Consider the following 12,545-nt stretch of genomic DNA (forward strand, 5'->3'; position numbering starts at 1 on the left):
GATTATATCAATATTTCGAACATTAAATGTGTCTATATTCCTTTTAGTTTATGCTGATAATGAATTATTGAAAATTAATTAAATGTGAAAATGAAGTTGAAGAAGATAGAGATGGGCATGTAGACGTGAGTTTGAAGTGAAAGGCATATAACTGAGGGTCGGTTGGGAATGAAAGCAAAAATTAAATGTACATAATTAATACAATAATATAAAATATAAAATTTATAAGGAGTCACTTTCTTCATAAATTATAAATAAAAATAATAAAACTCATTTTATACTTCTTATAATGTACAGATAGGAATATATTTATGGATGGCAAAAAAAAAAAAGATAGGAAAATATTTACGATTTGATTTAATTTTATGTAATGATTAATATACTCTTTTTCCTACTAATTTGAGAAAGAATAACATGTTTTAGAAGCATTTTAAAGTGACTTTAAAAACTTGTATAAATAGAACTATAGCTATAATGTTGAATACAACCCATATTAATTTAGCAAAAAAAGAAAAAAAACTACAACCCGTATTAATGAAAGCACATTCCCTTAAGTTCGTGATGTTAATGACGCATTATGACAATTAAATGTGAAAATGAAATTGAAGATAAGGATGGGCTTGAAATGTAAATGAGAGAGATTTACTGAGGCTTCGCTGGGAATCAAGTAGACACGTATGAATGTTATAATTATTAGGGACAATGACCCCAAAAAAAATGAAATTTTATAAATGCCAAATAAGAAATGTCAACAAAAATTTGTTGTCATTTGTAAATTCAAACTTGTCAATACCAAATAAAATTGTGTTATTAAACCTGATTTGGGATTTACAATTTTCAGTTTTTTCTCTGTCATTCTCCCTAATTATTACTCCATACGGTACATAATACAAGAAGTTTGTTACAAGAAAATTATGGTACAAAACATAAGATATTATCAAGATAATTAATGTGCTTTTTTTACCATTATCTCTATTAAATATAGGAGAGAGATGATAGATAATAAACATTTTAAGGTTAAATACAACTTTATCATTTTGGTAAGGGGAAAAAATTTTTATTATTATTTTATGACACATTTAATAACTAAATTTTTATTTCTTGTATGTGAAAAAAGTTAGCCAACTTCTTATATTATGGAGCAGAGAGCATATAGTTTGCAAAAAAAAAAGAAAAGAAAAAGAAGACAATGATAATTATTATATATTATTAAAAAGTTATTGGTATTAGTTGGAGATATATTTATTTTACAATGAATCGTTGTCCCCAAAGTTGTTAGGCGTTAGCAAATTTATCATATGATTTGTACAACTAACTGTATTCTGCCCTCCTAACTCTTAAATCAATAATCTTTTAAAATATTTTTGAAGTAAAGGTCTTTTTTTTTTTTTTGCTTTCATCTTTTGCCATCTGAAGTAAAGATCATTCAGTAGCATGAAAGTGAGGCTACATATAAATAAAATTGATTTCTTTTATTTTCACTCACTTTTCCTTTAATTTTCGGTTTTACATATTTCTTTTACAAGATACTCAAATTGAAATTAATTATACCAGCACAATGTTCAACTTAAATGAGATATTTTTTTGTCATTTATAATTGTTTCTCTGTTTGAATGATTGAATATTTAAGGTCATAGTTTTAAATTTTAAAAAATTATGTATCATCAAAATTAGTTCTGATTAATTATGAATTCATATATGCATCAAGAAGAATTAGATGTTTCATTGGATAAATTAATATTTGTATAAATACTATTTATTTTGTTCTTAATCTGCCTCTTTCTCACACATACCCGTACGCACCCCTCCTTAAAACGACATAAGAACTTCAACTAAAAGGAATAAACGACAAAAAATTAGTATTTGTTGCCGAGACAGAATGTTGCCCCAAAATCTATTCAAATAATCTTATAGAACGACAGATCACAAGATGGGATTAAGGAAATCTCGGCGAAAAAATGTCTGTGCTCTGCGTCTGTATATATATTCTCGGCAAATATACACTACTCTTTTAATTGTCACTTATAAGAGAGAATTTTGGTTTTTTTTTTATCACTTGTATTCTTTTTTAATGTTTTATTTTTAATTCTCTCCATGTTAATTAAAGGAGACAAATGTAAAGGTGAAGAAAGAGGGAATAAATAATAAAAAAATACTAACTATCTAATAAGGGTAAAAGTAAATAATTTTATGTATTTAATGATCTCTTAAAATGTGATGAAACTACTACAAATAGCCATTAAAAAGGACCAGAGTGATATATAGTTATTATGAGTTATTTGTAGGACAAAATTTTGGATTTAAATATGAGTTACTTGTTTTTAATGTTCTGTTTGGATGGGAAGAAAAGTTAGAAGAAAAGAAAATGAGAGGAGAAAAAATGAAGAGAAGAGAAAACTAAAGAGAAAATATTATTACCCATCTTGTTTGGATGAACGAGGGAAAATATAAGAGAAAGAAAATGAGCAAAAATATGAAGGACTAAAATACCCTTATCTATATGCCAAAATATATTATGTTTAAAACCAAATTAAATGTCATAATAAAAAAAAATCATATAAACATTAAGATTATCAAATAATTTAAATAAAATTAATTAATAAAAATATATTATCATATTATTACTCCTCTGGTCCTATTTATAAGGTAGAGAGAGAATTTTTTTATCTTATTTATAAGTTATTTCATTAAATTCTCAGTATAAATGTACTATTCTGTCTTTCATTTATTATAGTGTAAGTAGTTACTCCTTCCGTTCCTTATTATAAGAGACATTTGATGCTTATGGCATGTTCCTATATATAAGAGACACTTAAAAGTTGTCTCTACTTTTTTGTGTTGATTTCCTATTTTACCCATATTTATTGTCTCTAACTCACACACTCTCTCTTTCCCACTTCTCTTTCTTTAATAATTTATTATTGTTCTCTCTCATGTTCTCTCTCCTTATTAATGAGGATATTTTTGGAAAAGAAATTATACCTTTTACACATTGATTGTTTTTAACTAATTTTAACTGTTTTTTTTATCAACGTAATTCGGTTATTCGTCTCTTATAATAAGGAACGGAGGGAGTATCTCTTTTGAAAGTTGTATATACTAAATATGGGTAAAATTAAAAATTTGTTGTATTTTCATAGAGAGTTAATGCATTTTAAAGTTTTTATTGGTCTGTGTAAAATATACTAAAAGTGTCCTAAAATAGGACTAGAAAAGTATATTTAAAAATCAAATAGTTTAGTAAAAAAGTGTTATTTTTAATAAAAAATAAAAAGTGGATAACTTTTTTAAATTAAATATAATAAAAGAAAATAAATAAAATATATATTAGTTAAAATTATTGTTAATAATAAAAATTTATTATAAAAGTTGGCCACAGTAACATAATTTAGCTAATTAATAAAATAGCCATAAATAAAATTAAAAATTACATTAAAGGCAAAATATGCTTTTTTGTACCTAGTATAGGGGAAGGTGTGTGAGAAATGTGAGTTTTTCTTCTCATTTTCTCTCTCTTCATTCAAACGAGAAAAAACTCATTTCTCTCTTTATTTTTCTCTTTAATTTTCTTTTCTCTCTCCGTTTCTCTCCATCCCAAACAACAAGTAATTGTTGTTTTTCAAATTTAAGATATGTGAAATGATTAAATATAAAGAGAAGGAATTTTTCACTAAGGATAAATTGGTAAAAAAAACGTATAAAATATTTACTCATTGAAAATCACGTCGAAGGAAAGGAAGAAGAGGATGTTGTACTATTTCAAAAGACTACTCGAAGTGGCCGCCTCATTAATTAAAGTGCCAACTCCTATGGCCGAGTCTCTCATTTATCCGCATAAGAAAGAGAAGAAGTAGGTGAAAAGTTTGGTGAGAGTTGAGAACGAAAGTTTTTTGTTTAATTCATTAATTATTTTAAATAAAAAACTTAATCATTTAGATGAATTTAGAAGGGTGTAAATTTTATTTATTACTATGTTATAAAATCATGAATTTGACCAAAGGATTGAGATACAGTAGCATAGTACTCCTTAAATAAGATATATAAAAAATTAACAAGATATCTTGGTGTTATTAACCAAGAAAAATAAGCAAGCTTAATGGAATTAATATTTTGGTGTATTATGCGAATCATGAACCTGCCTTAAGATTATGATCACCAGCTCAGATCACATGCAATGTTTGTAATATCTTTTTTTAAGTTTGGAAGCACCATTCAGATTCAACTCATCCACATATATCCTGGACATATACTCTTTGAGCTCCTGTTTACAAGACAGAGGAAAAGAAGAATATGTTGGTCCTGACACTGGTGTCGTATTTAAAGCAACATGTATATTTAATAAGAATAAAGTTAAAATTTATTAGCTTTTTAGATAAAGTTAACAAGTTTTAAGATTTTTTTCAACTGTAATAAAACATAATAGAAGTGATTATAAATAAGATGATATAAAATACTACCTCAGGTCATGAATATAAGATATTATTTGCAGTATGTACAATTTGTATTACAAATTAAATTTTATATTTATGACTAATCTAGTATTAATTTATGCAACTCTTAGCAAAAGGATGCAAAATGACAACGCATAGAACTTAAAGCACCAGTCACAGAAAGAGACGAATGAGAATGATGTAAATGAATCAGATGATTATGGCTCTTCTACGCAACCATATATACAAATTAATCACAAGAGTACTTTTTGATTGGGTCAAAATGGATAGGGTTATAAACAACTAATTAGTATCTGGATCATTTGTAGCCGTTTAACCAAAGTCTCTATGATGAAGATAATACGTTGTGATGTCTATTTTTCTCCATTTGTAACGAAGATAAATTCACACAGCAAAGACCATAAACTTAAGATAACTTAAAATCTCAATTTTGCATAGTTAATTCTACTTAATTTAAATGAAGTTAATTTAAAAATCTACTTTAAATGAAAGATGCATGTATATGTGAATAAGAGAGGAACCAAATTAAAATATTTAAATTACAGAATTCAATTAGACGGAATTAGTCACAGGGAGAGCTTGATATAGAGAAATCAAGTTTTCAGTTACCATATAGTCAGAAAAGATCAAATTTAAAATTGAGAGATATTGAGGCCTGAAACTAACTTAATAATTTATTTTTTTTAAAAGGAAAAAAGGCTTGTCAAATTCTTATGATCAAATAAATGAAACTCAAACAAATTTCTTCAGTTTAATTAATATTTTGTTGTAATATTGTTACAGAAAAATTGGGAAAAAGTCCCCCCCATTAAAAGTTTTATTGGTGAGAAGAATTAGATAAATCTTTATATACAAAAAGTAATGATACTCTACAAATTTGTATACACAAAATACCATTATTCTAATTTAGATCATTCTCACCAATAAAATTTTGAATAAGACAACCAACAAGCTGTTGGCTGAGATGGTAAACAATCTCATCCCTCCAAGAAGGAAATTAAACACAACTTTACATCCCAGGAAGCACACTTATTAGGAGGACTTTAACTCAGCTCAACAGAGATTAGTCTCAGGCTCAAAGTGACTTAAGGATACTCTGAGTTATGTCAAAACAAAATTGAACTAGGCATTCTTTCTCATTTTTCCTTATTTCTAATTTTATATATATTGATTTACTTCTGTCAATACTACGTTAGTATTGGCCAACAATGTCAGAAAAATTACATTCAAATTACAACACGTTATTGTCAAGACTAGTGGTTCTACTATTAAAAAAAAAAAATGGTGATAATTTTGGGGGGGAAAAAGTGATAGAACCAAGTTCTTTTTCGGAATCAAAATTTTCACACTTATGATATTTAATCATAAAACTATGAGTAACTTATTTGTAGATACATAGAGAAGAAAGAAGAATGATTGGAGCAAGGAACATGGCTAAGAAATTGACAGTTGCTAATCAGAAGCAGCTGTATGTATGCTGGCCCAATAAATTAAAGTGCTTGCAGGACAAAGACATTGACAATATTTATAAATGTGACATCTCTGTGACAGAGCTTGTGTTAATTAATTCATAACATGTACGTATTTATATGCCATATGGCTGTATTTATATACATATACATATATATTTTATATATATCCATCTCATGGGGACACAATGCCAGTTGGTTTTTTCCTGTTTCTTGTTAGCTTCTTTTTTTGGTTGGTATTTAATACTTCTCCGGTCCTTAACGTAAGACCTATTTAACTATTTTGATTAGATTAAAGAAGTTAGTAAGTTAGTTAATTATAAGAAATGTGACACATTTTTCTTAAAACACCATAATCATCTTTCTTAATACCCCCTTTCTCTCTTTTACTTGGTTATGGTTGAGGAGTATCCATAGGAGTAATTTAGAGAAAATTGATAAATATAAAAATGGGTCCTATATTTAGAACCAAAACCAACTCAACAATTGGGTCCTATATTAAGGACCGGAAGAGTACCTCTTACTTCTCTTAGGGTTTTACTTCGCAGATGTAACCCTAGATTTGGTTGCATTTGTAGCACTTTGCTGTCTCACCTTTTGACTTGTGTGTGTGGGTCTCCCGTCCATTGCACCAAGTTTTCACAGCTGACTTATGTATATTGGGCCACTTCTTATAATTATTATATATGTCATATTGAAATATTGATATTTTTCTTGTCATATCTATTATCTATATTCCTTTTCATCAGAATGCATTGTTTTGGGCAAAGGTTTCCTACCGTACGAGTGGAATGGAAGGAGGGGAATTAAAAGAGGAATTTTAAAATTTAATACAGAAAAGATGTAAGATAAAAGAGCAAGAACAAAAAATAATCAAAAGCTTCTATACTTTTTGTAATTTTTTTAAAGTCAAATTAACTAAAATCCCCCTTCCTTTCCCTTCCTTCCATTTCTCTCGTACCAAACAAATCCCAAAATTTTAAAGAACCCCAATGGCTGTAGTCATATCAAGGATGCCGGATCGTCCCTTTTAGCCCACAGAAAATAAATACATATGTTGTTTATATTTATATATTTATATACATAGGAGTCCTTGCAAGTTTCTATATTTTCCTGATGTTCCTAGTTCTCAGATCTCTTAAGTGACTAACAATCCAAATCTAACTTTAATTCAGTGGCCATTGTCTGTTCTTTAGGTCCATACTATTGCATTATCATACATTTCTTTTCATCTCTCACCAGCTTATGTTTCATAGTTGAAATTAAAGTTACTGGAAACGCGTGCTTTTACTTGAAAAGTAAAACGATGAATTTCAAGGCTAGCTGAATTATCTGTGTTTTAATTACCGCCATTACTCTTGATACGTTTGAATAAAATCTTTTCCGTATGAAGTGACTAACTCTTCAGTTGCATAAAGAAGACGACAGCGATTGCATAAGCTTCAAGGAACATCACCTGCAGGCTTTTAATGGGGTTATTGTAGCAGCTTCAATCAAGACTTGCATTAAAAGTCCAGCTTCGAAAGCCAATCCATTGCAGAAGCTTCAAGGTTTTATTAATTTCTGCATAATTTATTCCATTGTTTATATTTTACGATGAATTTCTGATGGAATGATTTCTCTGCAACTTCAACCTTTGGATCCTTGTCGTTTCTGCTCTCTTATGCGATTCTGCACATATATCTGATCCTACACAGATCCAATTGTGCTGTCAAATAACAAGAGAAACGGCAAGATATTGAGATTGAAACCTTCTTTTCGCCAAAGATAAACAAGAAATCGTCAGGAAACATGTTTCTTAACCACTTTTATAACTACTCTCCTAAATCACAAGCTTGATTAATTAATTGTAATTAGTCATTCGTGGAATAGGAATTAAGGAGCTACTGTATGGCTGCAAGTTCAGGCCTCTGCCAACGGGTTTAAGTGTTTGATCCAGCATATATCATGCATCATCACTTAGATTTAATCAGGCCCAGGATCTGTTTAATGAGAGATTGAGATTAACTAACTAACTAATGCTTCTGTCAACTAACTGAAACTAAACTTTACGACTTTCTGCAAGAAAATTTCAGTCAGACCATTTAGACTTTGTAATTTCATCATGCAACCGTGTACCTTTAAGAAAGTTTCAAAATGATCACGTCTCAGTCGAGTTTTTCTACTTAATTAAAATACAATATAAAAATCAAAGTTCAACTCTAATATTAAAAGAAAACATGTTAGTAGGAGTCAACATGAATGCAATTTCTATGTTCAAATGTATGGGTTTTGACCCAAAAAGAAAATAGTAGCCTATGTGAAAAATGACCTAAACAATATGCACTAGTCGTCTCAATTATTTGACATTTGTTTCCTTTATGTTTGAAGTTGGAAATTTGCTGTGGGAAAGCTTTACATTCCTGTGAACTAAGTCAATTTGATTTTAATTAATCATAGTCTAATATACAACATTTCGAACGCTGTAGATAAAAAAAATGAGCACTCCAAATTTTGTTGTCACAACTCAGAACTAGTATCGATTAATATATTAATCTAAGTAGTAACATAATAAAGTCAAGGTCATAGATTGAGGTCTGACTTAGCAGAACCTGAGTGCTATTTCGTGCACATTCACGTTTCCAAATGTCGCTGTTTCACCGAACCACAGGCCCAACAACTCCCGCAGTCGTAGGCGAGAATAAAGAGCCTTCCTTTCTGTTCTCTCACGTTGCCACAAATAACCCGTGAATTCGAATCTCAGGCTCTCACACACAGTTTGGGTCCGATAGGAGAACGAGAGAAATGGGTAACATTAAGAACGAAAATTCATTGCTTGAAGATCTCATTGAGAAGGCGGGTGGGTGTGCTGTCACTGATGGAGGCTTCGCCACCCAGCTCGAACGACATGGGGCTGCCATTAACGATCCTCTCTGGAGCGCTCTCTGTTTGATCAAAAATCCTCATCTCATCAAGAAGGTCCTCTCTCTCTCTCTCTCCCCCTGTATGCCCCTATTTCTGCTTCATCGTTTTTATTTTACATTTCTGCTTTGTTCTCAATCTCTGATTGGAAATGGGCTTGTTTATCTAGGTTCATTTGGAATACTTGGAGGCGGGTGCGGATATATTGGTGACTTCTTCTTACCAGGTAGGTTTTTGACTCTGCATTGACAGTGTTGGCCTTGATTTATTTGTTCTGTTTTCCTTTATTGTAAGAAGAAATCAAGATCATACGAAACTGTAAGGAAAAAAATCTGTTTTCTGGAGTGTTTGATGGCCAACAAAATTTGCATGGTAAAGACGTGTTTGTGAAGTAATATATTCATTTATGTATCTGCTCTTTTGATGACTCTGCAATGTCTCCATGATTTTCTTGTTAGAGCGGTATTTCTTAACTAATACGAGAATTGACTGCCTGTAATTTTCTATTCAATGTGAATGGTATAGGCTTATATGGCATGAATAGAGGAGATATATCCTCGTTTACATGTATGTTATGTTATTAGAATCGAGGATCGAGTAATCTTTAGCCATATACTGAATCATGCTGCAAGAATGTGCTTGCATTATCTACTTACGTTGCTCGAAGAGGCCTAAAACTGATGTGTGAAATCTTTATGACCTGAATGAAGTAAATGCACATAGTTTTCTTAAAAATTTCTCTGTAATTCTAGGCCACCCTTCCCGGGTTTGTGTCCAAGGGACTGTCCATCCAAGAAGGGGAACTACTGCTGGAGAGAAGTGTCAAATTGGCCATTGAGGCTCGTGACAGTTTCTGGAATTCCATTAAGAAAAGTTCTGGACATAACTATAGAAGGGCTTTGGTTGCAGCCTCCATTGGAAGCTATGGAGCTTATCTTGCTGATGGCTCTGAATACAGGTGCTTTTGTGCTCTTTTATAAACTCGACAGTTTGCTTCTGATCAATGCTTTTCAGCAATTAGTTTGGGTAGTTTTAATATAATGAGAGAATTTAGAGATGCCGTTCTTTTCATACAGCGGTTGCTATGGACCACATGTTACGTTGGAGAAGTTAAAGGAATTTCACCGCCGCAGATTGCAAGTTCTTGTCGAGGCTGGTCCAGATTTACTTGCCTTTGAAACTATTCCAAACAAACTTGAAGCTAACGTATGTTCTTCCTCCACTCAATAGCTTTCTTTGGGTAATGTACATTGCAGTAAAGTAAATATGAATGACATGCATATAGAAATTCTCGCCAAACTGAAAGTATTCAATAATGAAGTGTAGAATTCAATGGTGGTTCACAAGACTAATGAAATGCTGATTTTATCTAAGCTGCACTGCAGCATTCATTTCAAATTCACAGAGCAAAAATCCTATTATGTAAAACCAGCAAGATTGTCACTCTTATGTTGAGCATCCTTGAACTTGCAATGACCAAGAGAAGGAAAAAGAAATCCTCAAATCTAGGATGACATGATGAACAAAACACGGCATTAAGTTTTGTGATCTTTTATTTTGTCAGTTTGTATAATGATGAGTATTATCTATGATTTGCCTTACTTCCCTGCACAATGCTGATTTCAGGTGACAATGTCTTTCCTCTCTGTATTTTTGCCCCAGTTAATCACGCATGTTTTGAAATTTCTTGATTTGCCATAGGCATCGGGGAAATTCAAAGCAACAACTCTATTTCGAAACTGGTTGCATGACAGAATGTTTAATGGTAAATTAAAGTTCATTCTTGAATATTGGTCAATGTATTAAATGTTTAGTTTCCTGCGTATAATCTTCCTAGAGGATGGTTTTACCTCTAGAAGTTCTACAAAGAGCATTATCAGATTCTTGCAAGTAACCCAGAATATAAAGAGAAGAAATCAGTGTTGATTCTTTACTGATCTGGTAGCGTATCCATCATGACTGGAGTATATTTCAGTATGCTAATGTAGGTGACTCTGGAACCTGGTCATAAATTTTGATTAAGGCCAAAGAGCTCGAGCACCAAAGCCATATATGATTGTTAATGTTTAATTATTCTTTTACTTCTGAGTGCAATATTTTTTTACCTTAAAGTTGTGCGGCTTATGAGGTTCGTGGGTCTCCTTTATTGATGAAACAGATTGATCTTTAAGAAAAATATATTTGCAGGCTTGTGTTGAACTGCTTGATGAAGAAAACGTCCAAATTCCATCTTGGATCTGTTTCACCTCTGTTGATGGTGAGAATGCCCCCTCGGGAGAGAGCTTCAAGGAGTGCCTTGATGCAATAAATAAAAGTGACAAAGTAAATGCGGTTGGTATAAATTGTGCACCTCCCCATTTTATGGAAAACATCATCAGCAAATTTAAGCAGGTACTGAGACTTTTTATAGTTTGTATTGGAGACCAGAGTTCTTCAGACGAATTGGTTGACTGATTCAATCTTAACAAATATATAAACATGTCTGCCAAACTTCAACGAGGCGCACCTTTGACATTGTCAATAGTATTTTAAGAATATGAAGAATTGGTTGACTGAGTCAATCTTAAACCAATATATAAACATGTCTGACAGACATTTCACCAAGATCATCAATATTTCTTTATAAGTTATTTCCTCTATATATTTGTATAAAGATCTCTACTTCACGAAGGCTTTATTGTCTGCCATTACTGACTGAAATGGGCTAAAATATCTTTCTGCAGTTGACAAAGAAGGCGATCATTGTGTATCCTAACAGTGGGGAAGTATGGGATGGTAGAGCCAAGAAATGGCTGGTAAGTCAATTTCCCTCTTTCTCTCTTCCACAAACTGTAATTACTAATTAACGAAGGAATGAATTTTAAGTAAACCCAATTTAGATTTTTCAAGTCGATGGCCTTAAAAAAAAAAAAAAAAAAGGTCAGTGGGAGATTGAAGTATAGTTAGTGGGACACATTGTTGACATATCCATTTAGTACTGTCTTGGTATGCATAATTCAATTGATGAGTAGTGTGTATTAATACACTGTTTTCCATTGACAGCCATCAAAGTGCTTTAATGATGAAAATTTCGAATTGCATGCAAGAAGGTGGAGAGATTTGGGAGCCAAAATCGTAGGAGGCTGTTGCCGGACAACACCTTCCACCATAGAAGTCATCTCAAAAGCTTTGAGAAAAAAGTAGAGCATACTGGTTTATTTATTTGTCTCTATGAACAGCGAGATGTTTTGTAAGGCTTTCTATATTGTTCATCAAAGCAATTTTCATCCAATGAAAGGAATTTTGTTTCCTTTTTCCTTAACACCTGCATAAATTTCTGGAAGAAAGGAAGCTGGACAATTCAGAATCAGGAATACATGAATGAGATTAATCCAAGTGTAGCTGCGTTTGAGTTGTGATATTCGATTTTTTTTTTTTTTTTGGTTTGATTGCATGATGAGAATTTTGTTAGTCCATCCAGAAACAACAAATAGAACTAAGCCAGACTATCTTAAGCTTCTTCTCTTATGAGTAGTATAATCAAACAGAAGAAGATTACTTGCTTTGTTCAATGGGGTTGATGACGTTCTTGTGTAACTCAGGACTCTTCATATGAATCTCTCTTTCTTTTGCAATCATTAGTGACTTGTGGAAACATACAAAAGGGATTGAGAAATATGAGCATTGGGGGACCCAAACTCCGGGGGGGGGGGAGTTGAGAAAATGTAATCCCAAGCTTTCATAT

At 31.5% G+C, this 12,545-nt stretch overlaps 1 protein-coding gene across 2 annotated transcripts; it reads left to right on the plus strand.

The window, feature by feature from the left end:
* The first annotated feature begins 8,698 nt into the window (after nt 1–8,698).
* LOC114725835 (homocysteine S-methyltransferase 1-like) lies at nt 8,699–12,119 on the plus strand. 2 transcript variants are annotated; one of them, XM_028912406.1, is made up of 7 exons: nt 8,699–8,878; nt 8,991–9,047; nt 9,574–9,779; nt 9,898–10,027; nt 11,009–11,212; nt 11,545–11,616; nt 11,911–12,119. In XM_028912406.1, exons 1-7 carry the CDS (start codon nt 8,705–8,707, stop codon nt 12,052–12,054), a joined length of 987 nt encoding a protein of 328 aa, XP_028768239.1. In that variant the 5' UTR covers nt 8,699–8,704; the 3' UTR covers nt 12,055–12,119. The 2 variants fall into 2 exon arrangements, with proteins under 2 accessions (XP_028768239.1, XP_028768240.1); XM_028912407.1 differs by having other exon boundaries at nt 11,864–12,090.
* Nucleotides 12,120–12,545: the final 426 nt, after the last annotated feature.

This window comes from Neltuma alba, unplaced genomic scaffold, assembly GCF_004799145.2.
Source record: "Neltuma alba isolate B1F8T4 unplaced genomic scaffold, ASM479914v2 tig00012283_pilon, whole genome shotgun sequence".
NCBI classification, from domain to species: Eukaryota; Viridiplantae; Streptophyta; class Magnoliopsida; order Fabales; family Fabaceae; genus Neltuma; species Neltuma alba.